The 20,589-nt window shown below is 39.0% G+C and overlaps 1 protein-coding gene across 4 annotated transcripts in view; it reads right to left on the bottom strand.

The window, feature by feature from the left end:
* Positions 1-6,610: 6,610 nt before the first annotated feature.
* abat (4-aminobutyrate aminotransferase) overlaps positions 6,611-20,589 on the bottom strand; it is a 96,430-nt gene continuing 82,451 nt past the window's right edge. For all 4 annotated transcript variants that reach the window (XM_047050527.1, XM_047050528.1, XM_047050530.1 and 1 more), the window contains 7 exons: positions 17,973-18,036; positions 17,246-17,394; positions 17,034-17,171; positions 16,736-16,903; positions 8,300-8,446; positions 8,105-8,216; positions 6,611-7,867 (listed from right to left, as the gene is read on the bottom strand). In XM_047050527.1, the coding sequence (XP_046906483.1) occupies positions 7,746-7,867; positions 8,105-8,216; positions 8,300-8,446; positions 16,736-16,903; positions 17,034-17,171; positions 17,246-17,394; positions 17,973-18,036 (900 nt within the window). In that variant the 3' untranslated portion in view covers positions 6,611-7,745. The remainder of the gene's footprint in view (positions 7,868-8,104; positions 8,217-8,299; positions 8,447-16,735; positions 16,904-17,033; positions 17,172-17,245; positions 17,395-17,972; positions 18,037-20,589) is intronic.

Below are 20,589 nucleotides of genomic sequence, written 5' to 3'. Positions count from 1 at the left end.
GGTACTTAGTAAATGTACTTTAATGAAATGCTGCCATACCCAGGGGTGCACATAAGTGGTACGCAGGTACGCATGCGCGACAAAATTCAGGAATGCGTTATGCCACTTGTATTACTATGTGCCTTTGCGTACTTGACTGATATCATCTAACCTTACAACATGATATGTTGGTTGTCAACTATTGTCAGAGATGTTCAAAAAGCAACAGACATTCAACAGCTTCCTTGGTGTTTCGCCATCTACAAAGAAACGCCAAGAGGAGCCACAGCCAGAAAAGTGGCTCGAGCCACTGGACATTTTGGATCCAAGATGTGCAGTGGCTTGAAGCTAACAATGAGCGCACTGAAATGTGGTGCAAGATTTCTGCTGCTCAAATCCACATCTACCAAACAAAACAGTAACATTTCATAAAGGCTCAAATAATTTCAACCATCCTTTATTTGACACACTTACATTTGAAAATAGTAAGGAGCACACGAATGTGGCGCAAGCCATCGCTAATAAACAAGCTAGCCGAGAAGAAGTATGTCCAGTCGCCCACTTGCCAGATGGCGAGACAAACTGTTTAATATTTTCCTCGCCATATTTTTTAATATTCTCCTCGCCTTCCTTAAACCTAAACACATACGTCCCATGTCTTCCTATTCTGAATATATTCCTTTACTGAGGCGGCTAGGAGTAAATGTCGGAGGTGCGTAGGTATCATTCACGTTTAGGGGGCACACGGATTATGCAGAGCATCGCTCACACAATTAGCGGGGAGTTACGAGCCAAGTTGCAGTCTGCTGAATTTTGGAAGCTGCGTACCAAACACCTTCTCCTGGTACTCATACTAAAAGTTATGTGCACCCCTGGCCATACCACATATTTCTTTGCCATTTTGACTAATAACACTGACAAAGTAGGCTATGGCAGAGTTTGTAGTTCTGCAGCCAATTGTGCTTGTGCCGTGTGCAAAATACCGAACCAAAACAAAGCGCAGATTAATGAAAGGGAAAACAGTGACACCTTTTCTTTTAAATTACATATTTTTCGAGTTGGTTAATTTATCTTAAATAATATAATCTACAATTTATGTTGAACATTTCGTTAATTCAGCAATGATGACACAAGCGGGAATCAGATCTCACACTGCCACATGGCAGCTCGACTAAAAAAATCTAAATCAACCAAGAGCATATCGACCAGAAAATCGACTAGTCGAATAAGTGGGGACAGCCCTAAAAAGTAAAAACTTTTCAGTTATAAAGCATTTGTTCGAAGTATGGCCAGCTGCTGTAAGCCTTTTGTGAACCCCGGTTTGGCTGTTTGTGACGGTCAGCTATAATAGTGTTGAGCCTCAATTTTTTCAGATTTCTGTGAAACCTGCTTAAAGAAAAATGATCTAGCTAGATTATGTACAATTTAAGCTCAATGTACATACCTCGTTTGGCCAATTTGGTCGATTGTGGAAAAAGCAGAACAGTTTTTAGTTATGGAGAGCCATCACGCTAGCTTGGAATTACGTTATCCCACTCATCACTTCAGTGGTCATAACTTTTAAACAGAATAGTTTATCTGAAATCTGTCTTCTGTTCTGAATTCATGACAAAATTACGCACATTTCATACACTCTAACATGTCCTCTATCTTGTCTTGAAAGTGGTTGATTATGTACACTTTAAGTTCAATGTACATACCTTGTTTGGCCAATTTGGTCGCTAGTGGAAAGTCGAACCGTTTTTAGTTATGGAGAGCCCTCCCCATACAGAAAAAATATATATTTAAATGTACTATAAAGTGTCAAAAATATATGTGGCATATATTCCAAATACATTGAAATGTATTTGCATTGTTGTTCACTTATATTGAACAATTTGAAATATATTCTGAAATATAGCAAAAATATATGACTAAGTGTGAAATGTATTTACATTTATAACATGTAATGTAAAATATATGACAAAATATATGGTCATAGAATGTTTAGCTTGAAGGGTCGAAAATGTATTTTGGTCAAAGTAATTCCTCTACATTTTCCATTATACACAACAGTAGGCTACCATATATCACTACTGTATTATGACACAGCTATAATACATACTGTACTTACATTTAAATGAGTGCAATGTAAAATGATTTATTGTTGTTTTTTATAAACATCTTTCTTAAATATTTCTATTCTTTAAAAATTGAAAATATGCACAATATTTATGATGCAAGTATAACAGTGACTTATGACCGACAATGAAGTACACTTAAACAATAGATAGAACTCCGTGTGTAACACTGCATACAGTCACTGCTAAATAACTATTAAATTCTGTAAAAAATAACTCAAATAATAGTATTTCATATACAATATATTCATTTAGTTTACATTTATATACATTCTTTGTATATTTATATACAATATGACAGTAAAACACAGCTGTAATCTCACATAAAATCCATTAAAACATCATCTCCACACTATTCACAAATCTTAATATGTAATTCATTGGCAAATGGGGTGCAGAAAGGAAAACACATTTACCTTTAATTGATGATGCAGGAATAGCTGTGAGATGCCCAAGACACTTCATCACAGGTATAAAGTAGGAAGGATTAGGTCGACTACTGAAGAAACAATGTTTTGTTTTGTTGAAGTATTGCCCTATTGCATAACAAGTGTTGTCAGTCCCAGTATGTAACATGAGGAAAGTTTTCACTGAAAACAAACTGTCATCGTTAAGTACAACAGTGTACGAGTTGCGTCTAATTGTCCTAGTGCAAGACTCCGAATTAATGACTTCATTATTCACCACTATTCTCCTGTAATATCTCACAGAGATCCTATCGAATGTATGAAAGACACTTTGCCAAGCAATCATCATTATCAATTTTTTTCCTTTTTGGTCTGCCAAGAGCAGTCACACCATTACCACGGCACGCATTTTTCAACTTCTTTGGCAGTGAAAATTGATCAAACAAGTCTTTGCATTCAACACTGGCATTGCCCATGGTCTTCTCTCATTGCTGGTAAGGCTTTTTGCATCCAAAATGTTTTAATGATTTGAAGAGCAACACCTTGTGTACTTCTGATCATGTTCATGAGATCATTGTTGTATGCTTCGAATACAAATGCAGAATGAGCCCAAAGCAGACCCCAATTTCTAACACTCCTTGTTAAATGAAGGCAAAGGTGTGTATTGAAAGTCATGTTCTCAAGCCCATAAAGGTCTTGCATCTCTACCACATATTGCAGTAGTAGCTCCTCAGCTTGCTGAATTTCAACTAAGCTGATTCTCTCAGCCAGTAAGATAGCTACACCATGGACAAGCTTAGACCAATGAAGGAGATACTTTTCAAGCAGAATTCCTTTCAACACCGGGATGCTATAGTATAGCAACCACATCAACCATTCGTGCACTTTCCAGAACATTCTGTCCTTAAAGGAGCGAGGTATCCTTGAAACATTGCATGGAGGTCTGATGCCTAGAAGCCTCTCATCTAACATGTGAATTGATCTGCCAATATACCATGTTTTTTGATGATTCTCACTACTTAACCACAGCTTGGCCATTGTCCTTGCAAGACCTAAAGAGACACTGTGCATGTAATCTGGGACACAGGACTCGATTATATTAAAATATGGGACACAGTAAAATGCTTGGTCCTTTCACACCTTTAACAGGCATGCCAGATTCTAGAGCACATTCAATGTGCTCTTCAGTTTGAGCCTGGGTTCGTAACTCACAGGATTCAAATGGGTATACACGTGTATAACCCTTGCCTTTTTCAACCATATCACCTCTCTGCAGGCAAAATGAACATCCATATTCACCGTTGAATTGTTTGAAGTTCTGGATTACCGGCCTTGCTACTGAATCACATACAAGTACCAGAGGATAAACTCTTGTGGTGTTAGTAGTGAAAGATGTTTGCCAAGTGAACCCCTGAGTTTGTAGATGTAAAATCTCTTCAACAAAGGGTTGAAGGTACACATTCATGTTTGGTTTACTATTGCCAAACCATAGCCCACATAGCATTACATGCTTCTGTCTGTCTAACATTGGCAGTTCATTAATGATGCACAAGAGAGGCCAAATGCTAAATGAGGAAGACTTAAAAATGGGCACACCATCACAACTGCATGTTAGTGATATATTAGGTGAACGTAAAGGTGATTCGGGTGAGTCTAACAGTTGCTGATTTAAAGCACCATCACATGTCACTAATAACATTTGGATCAATTTCCTTTTCAAATTCATGGCTGACATGTTTAATGACATCTTTCTGCAAAAACAGCGTTTTTAGTTGCCCTTCTAAGGGCAGATAAAGGAAACAGTTTCCTCTGGACATCTGATTGGTCACCGTTGAGGTTTCTTTGTAAGATCTGCACTGTAAGGAGTCATCTGCCTGCTCCTCCATGATACACACACAGTTTTCACAGACATAATGAACTTGCATATGGTTTCTAACATCCCCAAAGGTCTTGTGAAGCAAGTAAGTAGATGGAATTATAGGATCATGACTAATGAAATTTACCAATTGACCAATATCTTCTGTAGCCTTATCAGTAAGTCCATGTTTTAATTTTAAGGCTAGAAGCAGTAGGCCTACTTGCTCCTTTGTTTGTTGTGAAGATCTGTTCTGCTGATATCCCTCCACATCAGGCTGGACTGGACCTGGATCTGATTCATGATCAAATTCCAATATATTTGCTGATCCAATCTCTGTTCCAAATATGTTTCTTTTGTGTATGGGTCGCGCTAGCTCGATTATAAGAGAATAACAAACATTTACCTAGCATCCACACCTCAAACAAGTTAACTTAGATGCAAAACTGTACGTCCAATCCAAAAAATAAGGATATTTTACGAGACCCAAGACTCTGCCGAAACCATAAATATCCTTTAGGTGTCTGTGCGGTCAGAAAAACAACTCTTGGCAATTTCCAAAACGTTTACCCAACTCTGCTTTCATGGTGCGTGTCTGTTTGGTTGCCACGGTGATGGTGCAGCTGTGATCGCTAACGAGCTGGGCAGAGAGAATAACACATTTAGCTGGAATCCACACCTCAAACAAGTTAACCTAGACGCAAAACTATACGCCCAATCCAAAATATGTGGATATTTTCCGAGACCCAAGACTCTGCCGAAACCAGAGATGTCCTTTATATGTCTGTGCGGTCAGAAATATGACTAACGGCAGTTTTAAAATCGTCTTCCTTTCGGCCTTCTCTGACGAATTTTACCCACCTCTCCATTGAAGTTAGTGAGAGAATTTGAAAGGCTGCTCTCGCTTCAAGGCTCAAAGATGAAAATCTGTAAATGTGAACTCTTTAGTAGTTACATTGGCTGAAAGAGGACAAGTTTTCCTACATTTTAAGGTATAACTTGTTTCTGTAAGTTAAACTATCTGAACGTCAGAGGATTTTTTTTACAATTTAGTTGAATATCAGAAGAAGAGCAGCCAGCAGTGTGTGCCACTCTGAGGTTGAATGGTGTCTCTAGCTAAAAGTATGCTGAAGCAGTTAAGTTTGAAAGAGGAGGAATCTTTTTAACTATATGAAAGGATTTACCATTACTTTTAATGGGAGAATAATTTGCACAAAAACCTTAATTCTTTAAAAAGAATAAAAGTGAGAAATACCAAAAGTCATAGCCAACATCTCCTGAAGGAGCTGAACGTTTTGATACCAAAATTGTAGGAATCGGTGAAAGTATGCAGGAATAGTTAAGGCCAAAAAACGGCGGAAGAACTCAGAAGTTGAAAAACAATTGTGAGAATGTGAGATAACAATGGTCGTGCCCTTGCCAAAGCACATCCAATGAGCGTAAGTGAGGTAGAATTATTTTTACATGTATAGTGACCTTAATTGAGTCCATAACAACATTTTGTTAAATGTAATATTTGTAGATAGAATATTTACATTTTCATTGGACCATGTCACATATTGGTGGTGCACACACACACACAGATTCCTGGAATTATAGATAGTGCTGTGCCCATGATGCCAACTAATTTGTACGAACATTGATCGTATGCCCGTTTGTGGATTGCTTATCCATGCCTCAAGAAAACGACCATGAAGGCTAAAGTAGGGCTGGGCGATATGGGTAAAAAATTATCGATATAGATATTTATATTTGATAACGATAATTAAACGATAGACCACAGATCTGTGGTAGTAGCCAAACAAGTCTCCTCAACTTTTTCCCTACACTCGGCATAAGGTTACATATAACCATACAACCTAACAAATATAACCTAACTGAGTTGTCATGTATCATGTACTGAAACAGATTAAATACAGAGGTTTAACACAGATTTGCGTTCTGTGTACTTTACCTTAAGAAGGGAGGACTTGGGAGTGGAGCTGCAGGACTTTTGAGTTCAACTGTTGGACTCTAGAATATACACTAATTATTCTTCTATAATGAAAAGTTAGATCATGTTCATGTGTCGGTTGTTGATTACAAATAAAAATCCAAGCACCTAAAATAACTTTACTAGACTAACAATGACCGAAGAGATGGGGAAGGAGGTTCTCACCAGCCTACTCATACACCAGATCACTGACACCTGCCATCCTGTTCTCCCTATCTCAGTAGGGTAAAAAGAGTAAGAAATGTACTGTTTAATCAACATTTCATTATGGTTTATTATTTTAGAATACATAGTGGATGCTTCATAGACAATATCCATTTGAAATTATGACATAAATAATATTCGAACTCACAGAACACTGTAAACCAACATAGCAATACTCTTTATATCTTGTTATTGATTAACAAGTAATCAACAAAACAAAGCTCTCTATACAATACTGACTTGGCCAAATAAGACTGGCACCATCATCATCATTATGAAGGCTTAATGACAATTTAGTAGAAGCCTCAGACTAGAGCTCTCCACAACATTTCAACCTGCCCACATTATTCAAAAACATTAGAGGCATTCAAGACTATGGAAATACCTTGTACTGTACATCAACTATGGGTTCTGTTGTTTTAAAAAAGGATAACGAAAGAACGTACTAAGATGCCCTGCCCACTCGGGTGTGGCTTTACATAGACATTGCTCAAAAAATACATATGTTCCTATTGCTACTATTTAGGGGGGGAAATTATATCTTGAAAAGTACATTTATATATATATGTTATATAGTACCACTGTTGTACATCTTGATAGCCTGTTAGTGAAAATATTGTTAGTGAGTATTTTTCAATAAATTGTAGTTTTAAATTATGAAACCTGCAATACTTGAGTAAAAAGTTGAGAAATTACACAACATGCGGGCACATTAATAACCTTTTACATTATTATCCCATTGTCCTTCACAAAATCACATTGGTTAGGGTTAAAACATTTCAGGCAAAACTGAAAAACTGTTTTGTTAAAACACACTTTAAGGATGGGTAATTATTAGATGTGTACATCCTAGATCTGGACCTAAAGGAATTGATGAGCTTAATTTCTAATACAATTTGCTTTCTTTTAATGAAATACCCATGGAGGGAACTGATTAGGAAAATTGGTATTTGAAAAGCTTGAATAAGAGCAATTGATATTACTATTATGTGCTTTCAAATGGGGTTTCCAAATAAATGGCTAAGACACTATGGATGAACTGCCATGGGAGGAACAAGTATGAGAAGAAAGAAAAGTGTTCAGTCAGAAAATCTGTGTGCTTCATGAACCTCCTTATTGTGCTCTCCCTCCCCAGTTGGGTTGACCATATTTAAGTTGGTTGGGACAGGGTTGTGTTTAGTTGGCTTCTAGTTGTGTTCTGCCAGAACATCATTGAAGATGTTGAGGAAAAGGTGAACGTGGTACTCCTTAAAGACCAGAGATGGACGAAACCGAATCGAGTAATCGCCACAACCCCCCAGGAGAACCCCTGTGTCAAAAAAGAGAAACATACATCAGCAAATCCCTGAATTTATTTGTCTGGGAGAGGAGAGAGAACAAAATTACTGCATCCCTTCTATGGTGTACCTCAGGGGTACCTCCTTAGACCAGTTTCTTATCATCCATCATCATCATCCTCCCTATGGTATTCAATAACCTACTTCTTATGATGATTCCATGTGGATTTAAACTTTTAAGCAACAAATGGTTGATAATGAAGTTTTACCTTTGTCCCTGGCCTTAAGGAGGATACTGTTACGTGTTGCATCATTGCAAATGTCAATGGCACAGAATGTCCCCTGTCCTCGAGCGCGGCTCAACAGGTTAGGGTACTGTGCCTGGGAGGGAAAAGAGAAGGCAGTAGATGCACACAGAGATCCAGCGAGTGTGAGCAGGTCCATCATTTGTTTTACAAACTCACCTGTAGTGCATAAAGCCCCTGCAGCAAGGCTTTCCCAGAGCGCGTGACCTCTTCCAGAAGATTCTCTCTACGGATTACATTCAGGACCTCTGCCAGGAACAAGTTCTTTGAGGGGTCTCCCATCCACGTATTAAAGATGCGGTATGCCTGGGAGAGAACACATGCAAAAACAATGTAAATAAACGTAAACTTACATGTTCCATATTCAAAATATTGATACTTGTTCTACAGCTATGCACTTGTGCAGAAGATAAGGCATTTACATTTTAAGTCACAGGATGTTGACTGAACCAATTTAATATAAAACAGGTTCCACTATCCTAAACACATTTTAAAAAGATAACGTAAGAACATACTAAGATGCCCTGCACATGTGATTATTATATACTAATGCACAGTGCCCATGAAGCAGTCAGTGATTAAGCTGTCATTACAGATTACTTAAACTATAAGTAGCAGTAGCAGTAGACGCTCTGGTGAAAAGGGGCGGTTGTCAACCAAATTTCTCCACTTTTTACAGATTGTGAAAGTGAAGTCAAATAATGTGTCATACGTTGAAATCTGAAAAAACTTGAAATATATACATATATCTGAATGTTGATATACCAGGAAACCTCTATCGCAGATATTCTGGCTTCAGAGATTTTAGACCTTTTCAGAGAGACCTTTAGACCTTTAAGAGAGGTGTGATTGTTTTGTGTTAATCATTAGAAGCGACGAGCGCCGGTTATTTCACTGCAGTGAAGTAAAGAAAAGAAAACTATATACGCACTATCAAATTCCAGGATCCTGTTTCTTCACTTATCCTAGATGTGTGTTTTAACACCCAGTATTTTTGTACTGACTACAGTGCACTGTACCTGGCCCGATAATGGTTCAAGTTATGTGTTAACTTGTTGGTGCAAATCGCATTTTCCAAAAACATCCTGAAAGATTTATTCACGGTTTACCAGGTCAAACAAAGAATAATTCATCCTGTGCACAATGCAATGCCTGAGATTAGCCTATTCATTTAGTCCGTGGACGTAGGCTAAAATGAACGTATAATAAGAAGAAAAAGAAGAAGAAAAAGAAGAAGAAGAAAAGGAAGAACAAGAAGAAAAAGACAAATACTATTTATATAGCACATTTCATACAAGAATTGTAGCTCAAGGTGCTTTACATAAAATCAATAAAACAAGTCATAAAAGTAATAATTACAATTGCAAATCTATAACAACTAATATAACTAATACAAGTAATAAAATTAGTTAAATGCTTTGGTAAAAAAGGTAGGTTTTAAGCTGTCTTTTAAAATTGTCTAGCAAATTTTGGATGAGTCTTTCAGTGGTTTTCTTGGGAAGACCAGTGAAAAGTGCGTTACAGTAATCCAGCCGGCTGGCTATAAAAGCATGAATTAACTTCTCTGCATCATTTTGGTTAATGAATGGTCGTACCTTTGCTATATTCTTCAGGTGAAAGAAAGCCGTTTTATTAATGTCATTTTATTAATGTGAGAGTTGAAATTCAAATCTGAGTCCAGGATTACACCGAGATTTGTCAACTCTGGTTTAAGCCACGGGGTTAAACCTCCCAGATTCTTAGTAAGCATCTCTCTTTGGATTTGGGGACACATAGTAGGACTTCGGTTTTGCCTTCATTTAATTTAAGAAAGTTCTCATTCATCCATTTGTTTATTGCCGACAGTCAGTTGGTAATGGAATTGATGGCCATTGCATCGTTGGGTTCAGTGGATATATATAGTTGTGTGTCATACGCATAGCAATCCAAATCTATGTTATGTTCTCTGATTATGTCGTCGAGTGGTAACGTATAAAGAGAAAGAAGTTATGGACCTAAGCAGCTTCCTTGAGCAACCCCGTAGCCGTTCTCATATTTCTTAGACCTATGGTCTCCTAAACGTCCTAAACTTCCTTCCTGTGATACATGATTTCATCCAGTTCAATACACTATCTGTGAACCCAATAAGCTTTCCCAGTCTATTGATTAGGATGTCGTGATTAATGTATCAAATGCTGCACTGAGATCTAACAGGATAAGGATAGAGACTTTATTGGCTAACTTCTTAACTTCATTGGCTAACTTCTCTTAACTTCATCAGAGTTTAGTCTAAGGTCACAAATTATTTTGGTGAGAGCAGTTTCAGTACTGTGATGTTTCCTGAAACCTGACTGCGAGACATTCAGGATTTTCTTCAAGAAAATAATTTAATTGGACTAATACTATCTTTTCCAGTACTTTACTAATAAATGGAAGTTTTGATATTGGTCTTTAATATGCAAGTAGACTGTTATCCAATTTGGGTTTCTTTAACAGGGGCTTTACAACAGCTGTTTTGAAGGCATCTGGGAAGACGCCAGTTCTAAGGGATGTTTTTATAATCTCTAGCATCGGACCTGAGACACCATCAAACACTCGCTTAAAGAATGTTGTGGGTATTGGATCAATATCTGAGGTTGTGGAGTTACATTCGCTGACGATATTGGAAAGTTCACTTAGTGTAAATGTGCTCATGGTTATGTTGCAGAATCTACTGATGTCAGTTTCAACCCCATTATTATTAATACTAGCTCTGATCAAAGTTATTTTGTTCTTGAAGAACAAAGCAAGCTCTTCACATTTAATTGCTGAGGATGGAGGGGGGCAGGGACAGTGTTTAGCAGCTGGTCAATGGTGGAGAAAACAACTCTGCATTTTCTGTAATAATGTTGGAGAAATATTTTCTCCTTGCTAGACGGATGGTTTTGTTATAAGTGGTTAGTGTATCTTTGTAGATATTGTAGTGGATAGTGATCTTTGTTTTCCTCCAATTTCTCTCTGCTGCACGGCATTTTCTTTTCGTTTCACTAACATATTTTGTTCTCAGCCATGGGGAGGTTCTGCTTGTGGACTTTTTGGTTTTCAGTGGTGCAACAGAGTCTAACACAGATAATAGTGCATCATTGAGGTTCTCTACCATTTCCTTGAGAGAGCATTCATGATTAGTTGGCTCATATAGAGCAAATTGTTCAGAAAATTTCATCATAGCTGTATTGTTTAGATGTCTTCTTTGGACTAAGAATTATTTTGTGGTTTTTGTTAGGATAATTTCCACATAAAAAGCATACAATGATGGTCTGAGGGGTAAATAAGTTATTGAAATATTATTGATGTTTAGTCCAGTTGTTATTACTAGATTTAGTGTGTTTCCTTGCAGGTGTGTGTCTGTCGAGGAGATTTAAGTGCTCAATAGTTCTTCGGTGTGCCTTTTTATTTACTTGGATATTTAAGTCTCCGTTTAAAACTACTTTGTCATATCTAGTGACACATAGTGATAATAGTTCAGAGAATTCTTGTATGAATATTGGCGAGTTCTTGGGTGGCCGATATATAATAACAAAAAGTATTGATTCGGTTTTGAGCTCTATAGCAAGATATTCAATTGATGTAAATTCACCTAGCTCAGTGATTTTGAACAACAGTTTAGATGAGAAAATAGCTGTGACTCCTCCACATTTTTTTGATTTCCTAGAAACTTGGTGAAAGCTGTAATCAGGCGGACACGCTTCTATCAAAGTTGCTGTTGCCGTGTCATTTTTTAGCCAAGTTTCTGTTAGACAGATGCAGTCTAAGTTGTTTTCTTTCAGATCATTAACTAGAAATGTTTTGTTATTTAGTGATAGTTTCATCTGTGGGGGTATTAACAGATAAAACAGGGGTTGATAAATTTGTAGGAAGAGTATGGATAGTTGTGAGACTTCTAACACGTGTTTCAGGTTTGTAACCATGCATTTTACCATGCCATTTGCTGTTTGTGATGATGACCGGTATGTCTAGTGAAATAGCATGGTGTGACAAATGTACACCGAACACACAGAAGGCATGCTTGAAAGTTGACACAACTACTTGTGAAACATTATATGTAACGGTACTTGACTCGAAACCAAATCGGCTGATTCACTACATGATTAGGAGGGGGGGATGGGAACGTACTTTGTACAGACAAACACAGCCTGCATACGAAACGTTACAGCAAGTAACACCGCTAACATAAGTAGCCTAGTGAAAAACCAGCTGCACCGTGATGCAAATCAAATCACATCACGCATGACGCGCTCACAACTCAACTGGAAGCTTGAGTATTTAGTGATCCTAAACATGTTGTTTATAATATTGAGTGGCTTCTCCAACACTAACTTTTGTAATATGCAAGAAAACAAAAAAAATTGATTAAAAAAACAATAAATTGTCCGCAAGTGTACATACATAATGCCGACAAGAGCCCATTTTCATTGGACCATGTCACATATTGGTGGTGCACACACAGATTCCTGGAATTATAGATAGTGCTGTGCCCGTGATGCCAACTAATTTGTACGAACATTGATCGTATGCCTGTTTGTGGATTGCTTATCCATGCCTCAAGAAAACGACCATGGAGGCTAAAGTAGGGCTGGCGATATGGGTAAAAAATTATCGATAAAGATATTTATATTTACATTCGATAACGATAATTAAATGATAGACCACATATCTGTAGTAGTAGCCAAATAAGTCTCTTCCTCAACTTTTTCCCTACACTCGGCATAAGGTTTAGGCAGAGCGGTGTGAGAGAATTTTTTGCGGCCAGAGAGCACGTCCCTGGGGTCAAGTAACTTAAGCTTTTTAAAACCTTGCTTTTTATCAATAGCCTACTTATCAATACCTTGGCGGAAACTCACACTTTCTGCGTGTTCCAACGAGTGATTTTGCTTCAGGTGGTAAAAAAGGTTTCTTATATATTAGTATTATAATTGGACCAAAATGCTGTTCTTATATGTCTAGAGACGTTCTAAGAAATCCGCAAAACCGTTTGCAGACCTCTCCAGAGGTCCGCAAAAGATTTACGGACCTAGCAAGCGGTTGCCTTGGAGATGTTGACAACATGGCGTCTGCTCCAGATTCGTCGTGTTTGATTTGGGATTTTCCTACGTGTTGTTATATTATATTTAAAAAAACTAATATGGACTTGACAGATCTACCAACACATTTGTAAGCAGACATTTGTTAAAACGTTTGTTAACCGAGACCGTAGGTCGAGGTCAACAAGAAGTCCACATTTGCAGTTTGTCGTAATACTAGCTTGGTAGTCACCTGTTTGTTTACTACACCAATTTGCACTGAACATTGCTCTGTTCTTTGTCGGATTTCAAAAAGCCTAACAACTTCCAAATAACTGAAGAAGAAGAACCCTTTTTATCAATAATTTCTTCATTGATGCATCTTGTGATTATAATGTTGTAGCAATGTGCAGGCATTTTGGCATTGGTAAACACATTCATTTATGCAACAAAATTCACTGATCTATACTGAAAGTATCCACTTGAACTTTGAGGTTCATGTTGTTTATTTGTAACTTGATTAACTACATGGTCTTGTGGTTCTGGCCTTTGGCACCTATTAGTTTTTTCGCAATGTATGCTTCATGTTTTGGTTACCCGCAATTACGTTGCTAGGAGGTCGCGGTTACGGACTGGCAACGTCACAAAACAACGTTGCTAGGAGGTCGCGGTTACCGACTGGCAACGTTGGGAAATAACGTTGCCACGACGTCGCGGTTACGCATTGGCAACGTCCCAAAACAATGTTGCTAGGAGGTCGCGGTTACCGACTGGCAACGTCGGAAAATAACGTTGTGACGACGTCGCAGTTAGGGACTGGCAACGTCAGAAAATTACGTTGCTAGGAGGTTGTGGTTAGGGACTGGCAACGTCGGAAAATACCGTTGCCACAACGTCGCGGTTACGGACTGGCAACGTCGGAAAATTTACGTTGTCAAGACGTCGCGGTTACGAACTGGAAACGTCACAAGATTACGTTGCGGCAACCTACTGGTGCCCCACAGATGCACGGTCCCGCAACGTCTTTGGCGACGTTGCGGCAACGTATGTTTGGTCATCGCGTGACGTTGCGACAACGTAAGGGCAACGTAAATGTGTTAGCTGGGTATCTCGTTGTTATGATCAGTGACCTATGCACTTTTGTAAAGCTCTCTCTTGGAAGTCGCTTTGGATAAAAGCACCTGCTAAATGAATAAATGTAAATGATATTCTGTTAGCTAGCCAGCACCTCATCCATAAAGAAACCATTTGAAAGCAGCTGATTTATATGCCAGCAGTCAGCACTGCTAACCTGGCCATGTTCGTTATAAAAAAATGAATGTGCTTCTAAATAACAGTAGGTCATAGGGTACCCAAAAACGTATTAGTGAATTGCCAATTAAAAAGTTGTTCAGCAAGTGATGATGCCTAAATCAATGAAAATCATATCCATGTTGTCTTTCTAGGCTAAACCGTTGTAACTTTGTGTAGTCTAGTCTACACAGCAACAATTGTAGCTAATAAACTTCTGACTACACCTACTGAAATAAACCATCCACTTAAAGTAATGCATTTTTCTTAGTTAGCTAGCAAGTAATTCATCAGTAAAATCTAGGATTATTTGTATCGCACTGACATAAATAATATTGTTCCTGTGCCTGTTTTCGATTGGCTATACCCATATATTTTAGGGAGAGCTAGCTTAGTGCAAATCAGTCAACTCAACATGACCGAGCGAAGCGAGCAAAATTGGCATCAAATAATTCTTTCTAAATGTCTAAATGCTTATCCAAACAACGTCAAACAATGTCAACACTGCACCTCATTGGATTATAAAAAGGACACCTACAACATATGCACAGTGCCCGGTTCTTGAGAAATTTGTCGGAAACTAAACCCATTCTAATATGTAAGCTACATGCACAGATACGCAGATAAACAGAGATTCCTGTCAATATTAGAGAGATATATTGCATATATGATTTTGCATTATATATGCTGCTCTTAAAAGTATAACAAAGAAAATCCTCCCTGAAAAGTAATACAAAAATACTGTACTCCATGTGCTACTACAATTTTTTTAAATATATGCCACCTACGTCACTACCAAATAGAACGCTGCCATATTCACGACCGATCTCGACCAGTATGCCCATTTGAATGAGAGAGAGACATATCTGGAGAAAATCAATTTTAGGCTCTGATCATTATTTGTTACCCCCAGTTTCTTTTGTCCCTTATTATCTGCCCCAGGCTTGCCCCAATTGGCTTTCCATGATATATACATTTAACTTGTACATAACCCCTCCCCATACAGTGGGGATAGCTTAAGGCTTTCAAGAGTACGGATGCTCATCAATATGCTGTGGTTGGATGGGTGAAAGACGTGAAAGTGCGGCATCTGGCCACCAAGGATTTATATTTAATGTAAGTATTATAGGGAAGGGAGATGTAAGTATTATATGAACAAAATTCAAATGTATGATTTTGGTGGTAGTTTACTCTGACTAGGTAGCGAGTTGTTAGCTATGTGGCTAACAGCTAGCTAGCACTCATCTTAGTGCCACTTAGCTCATGGCTTGCTGTCATTAATCTGGATAATGTTCTTTAATGTCAGATGTGTTCATACTCATTGGAAGAACATGAAGGGAAGGTAAACGAGGCGATTGTGACTTTATATTAACAGTTTGTGGTGGGTGTCAGAAAAGTTGAAGACGAGACCTTTTATCCTGTATAAGAATGATACTGTGTTCAGCATTCTTTGTGTGCAAAGAGAGGCCAACCCCCAAATGTGAACTCTGGGTAACACTAGGCTTACGTAAACAAGGTGACCTGGGCTGACCATTATCTTACTGGAGAGGCCATAAAATATGTTTAACCTTATCTGTATTAAATTAATAATATGGTTAAGCTTAGAGGGGCCAGAGAGCGCACACACGCACTCACACACACATGCGCGCAAGGTCTATACAAGGGAGCCAATGAAAGGAGAGCCATGGGACAGGTGCATGTCTGTGAATTAACCAATGACTGTGGATAGCGGTTTCGTTTAAATGGTTAGCTAGCACAACATGCTAGCAGACAAACTTTGTATTACCATGGCGTGTGGTCTTTTTGTCTCCTTGTGGCCGGCCGCAAGCAATAAAGCTTTTTTAACTTCTTCACCGATCGACTGTGAAATACTTGATAAAGATTAATATTTCTTACAGTGGGTTACTCTGATCATTGTTGATGTCAGTGCTGCTAGTGAGCACTTCAGCTTTCTGCTTGAGCTTTAGCTGCTAAGTTGTAGTGCTAGCTGCTACCTGGATTGTCCTACAGAAGGTATGCATAGTGAGGTGAACAATGATCTCTTCAAATGACAGCTAACCACTTCTTTCTTGTTTCTTTTTCTTTTGGTATAGAATGAAATACCAGTCCGGGGTTCCTCTTTCAGCTGTTGTTGCAGCCAACTGCACCACATATTGCAGGCATGACTGAGACTGAGTCGGTCGGAAAGATGGTGGCACAAAGCTATAGTGACGCCATGTCACCCAAACGAATACAGACCCCTTGAGGATCTTTAGGGGGGGGGGGTATGAGTGTGTGAGTGTGTTACCTTGTCAGCCTGGAGCTCATCTTTGTGGTAGTAGCCACCAGTGAGTAACTTCTTGCTGAAGGAGACAATGTCTGCTGGGTCATCCAAGCCCCAGTGTTCGTGGGCCCAAAACTTTCCTGTTCCTCCTCCCCCTGTCTGCACCTCGTCCACGTGGAAGGCACAGCCTTGCTGGGATGGCAGGGGAAGGTGGGAGAGGTAATTGGAAGAGGATATAAAAATACAAACCAGGTTTGAAAGTTATTTTTTAATCCTTTACTACAAGTCTAGTAGCCCCCATGGCTCATGAAACAAAATGTACCTTCCGTGTGATGTTCCGTAGCTTTTTGAAAAAGTCTGGGGAGGCGTGGTTATCCCCTCCCTCTGCTTGTATTGGCTCTATCACAATACCTGCCACAGGCTTTCCCTTTTGTCTCCATTTGACAATCAGGTCCTCAACCTGAGAGACACAAACTTGGTCAATACAAAGTTTTAGGCACACACACAAACACACATCAATGCAAACAAACACACCTCCTCCAGGCATCGGGCTTCCTCTTGGGCATTATCCCTGACAAAGTCCTCCAGGGGGTACTTGAGTTTAGGGAAGGGAGCGATGGGCCAATCAAACGAGGGAATGTCCAGCTTGTGAATAGCTTTGGAGTGTGTTGTTGCCAGGCAACCTAAAAATTCAACATATCATATTCCGTAGGTCAATGTTCAAAAGCCTGTAGAACAGAGTTCAAATTGAGGGAGAAGTGGGCAGGGCATCCCGTGTCATGCCATCCCCTCTCAGACAACTGCCAAGATATTTCCGAGCAAATAACTATAGTGCTGTCACAAAATATTAAATTGTTATTATTCCATATATATCAATTGGCAATCTAGCTACCAACAGTACATATTCTGATTTCCTAGCTTGTAATCCTTCTAGCAACAATAGTAAGTCACAGACAACTGCTACACTTCTAGTTACAGTGTTTTTATCCACCCAAAAAATACATGAATTATTATAAATTCAATTCTCGAGGATATCATGTGCTGGAATCTTGATGCGAAACAATAAGACTACTGGCAATTCTGACATCAAGAAAACAGGAAAAACTGGGTGAAAACATAACTGATGCCAGGGTGAACATATACCATGTCCAGCAGAGAACCAATACAAGAGTCCCAGACATATGCAATATTCAGAAATTAAATTGAATTGAAATGTAAAGCTCAAAGCTGCGTCTTTTTTTCCAAGTGTAACATTTCTTACCCATGGTCCTCCCATGAAATCCACCCATGAAAGACAAGATGCTGAGGTCTGGACAGCCAGGCGACTAAGAAAAACAGGAAGAAAGTCAGAGTAGAGCAGAACAATCAGACACATCAAAATCTCTCTCATACAATCTCTCTAACTGGCTAATATACATCTCTCTATTAATGCCAGGAATCTGTGTGTGTGTTTATATAATATTTGAGGGAAAGCAAGTTTCCCACGATTATCTCAAGAACCGGACACTACAAAGTTCTAATTTAGCAGGTGTCGTATTCAGAACCGAAGGGAGTGCAGTGCCACGTTTGATGTTGTTTGGATAAGTGCTTCGAGATCCCTAAAAATAATTTGCCACCAGCTTTGCAATGGATCCCTTTCAGCCATTTTGAGCTGGCACTATCCATTGTGTTGAGCTGCTCTATAGGCTACAGAGTCAGAGCCGATCCTGACCTCCATAGGGCCCTACGCCAAATTCTGCTAAGGAAACCTCCTACCTGACCTGTGAGCAATGTGAACCATTTGCCAATGCTGTAGTTACACCTGACACCCCAGTGCCCCTACTACAATTCTCCCTCCTTTTAACCAAACAGTTTGCACCATTTATAATAGGCAACTACTTATACTATGGCTTGGCTGAATACTTGATAGTTATTATTTATTCAAGGAAGTCCATCCATATTGACCAGTATGCCCAGCTAATCAACATTTGAAATTCAATAAATAAATCAGAAGCCAATGTCAATCCATTGCTTTTAATCTTGTATTAGTCCAGAGTTGTACCGCAACTAAACCTTGACTGACAAGCTAGATAATCATGGGATCACGCTATAGCACAGAGTCAAACCTTCAACACAGTGCCAATCTCATCACCCTAGTTCTTCAATGGTAAGCTGCTGAAAGAGAGAGAACTGACTTGGCATTTTATGACACCTCATATGATGCCCCTTATCCCCTTGGGCAGTCAAACCTCAATCAGAGGAACCCAGAGGACAACAGAATTGACAAAAACTGACTTATGGACGTACACAAATATTTATCAAGGACTACACTGTTCATGGACACTACAAGATACAACGAGGGGGGGGGGGGGGATAGAGACAAACTTTGCTTAGGGCTCCAAATGTGCTAGGACCGGCACTGCTTGTGACATTGGCATGCAGTAATTACATTGTGTATGTTTGATTAGAGTACATGTTAAACTGACTATTGTAGTCAGGTTTACCACTAGATTCCAGTTCAGACAAGGCCTGATTATTCTCCCTCTTCCTGCTTTTTCCATCGTGTTCCATTGTTTGTCCTGGTAGTTCAAATTGTTAGCCTCTCCAACTCTTACTAAACCAATAACATTATCCAGTACTGTTCATTATATTTCCATTTTATTTAAATAAATCATTGACTATAATTTTAACTCACGTAATTTGTTCACTCACGTTTTCTGATCTGCTCTTCTCAAACAAATTCAGTCATTCAATTCAACTAGCCTACATCCTGCTACAAAGCCCATTATTGTCTGGACTGGTCCCCCTTACTGGTTTCTGCTGGAAAGTGCAAGCTTCATTTTCTGCACCCGCATATGAACACATGTTCAACAAGACTCAGTTATACACTCACCGGTCACTTTATTAGGTACACTTTTTCAATTTCTTGTTAAGACAAATAGCCAATCACATGGTAGCAACTCAATGCATTTAGGCATGTAGACGTGGGCAAGACAACTTGCTGAAATTCAAACCGAGCATCAGAATGGGATTAAAGTGACTTTGAACATGGCACGGTTGTTGGTGCCAGACAGGCTGGTCTGAGTATTTCAGAAACTGCTGATCTACTGGGATTTTCACGCACAACCATTTCTAGGGTTTACAGAGAAGGTCCAAAAAATAGAAAATATCCAGTGAGCGGCAGTTGTGTGGACGAAAATGCCTCGTTGATGTCAGAGGAGAATGAGCAGACTGGTTTGAGATGATAGAAAGGCAACAGTAACTCAAATAACCACTCCTTACAACCAAGGTATAGAGAATACCATCTCTGAACCCACGACGAACCTTGAAGCAGATGGTTAACAGCAGCAGAAGACCACACTGGGTGCCATTCCTGTCAGCTAAGAACAGGAAACTGAGGCTACAAATCGCACAGGCTCACCAAAATTGGACAATAGAAGATTGTCCAACGTTGTCCATTCCTTTATGACCACAGGGTACCCATCTTCTTATGTCACAAAGCTCAAATCATCTCAAACTTGTTTCTTGAACATGACAATGAGTTCACTGTACTCCAATGAGTACAAAAAGTCTATTTCGTCTAAGGGAGGAAATACTACAAATACGAAGAAGCATTTGAACATACAGCATGGAATTAAGTTACTGGAACGTCATGTGTTCGATGCATGCAGCAGCGCAGCTAACGTTCGCGCTTAATCTCTAACTATCTGCCATATGCCAGGTGCTTGCGTTGTCTTGTCTTAAGAATTTCAGTGCCCAGTCTGACCTTGTGTTGTTCTGTGTACCTGACAAATAAAATACTTGAACTATCTAAGGTAGAGCTTAACTGCTCAAAAGTCATCACAACCACTTGTTACTGTGTGAAGCAAATTGCCTATTAATGTGTGTAGTCGATCAAG

The sequence above is a fragment of the Hypomesus transpacificus genome, unplaced genomic scaffold (genome assembly GCF_021917145.1).
Source record: "Hypomesus transpacificus isolate Combined female unplaced genomic scaffold, fHypTra1 scaffold_118, whole genome shotgun sequence".
Lineage (NCBI taxonomy): Eukaryota > Metazoa > Chordata > Actinopteri > Osmeriformes > Osmeridae > Hypomesus > Hypomesus transpacificus.
Note: the sequence above shows the minus strand (reverse complement) of the source record. Positions and strands in the feature narration are given on the sequence as shown.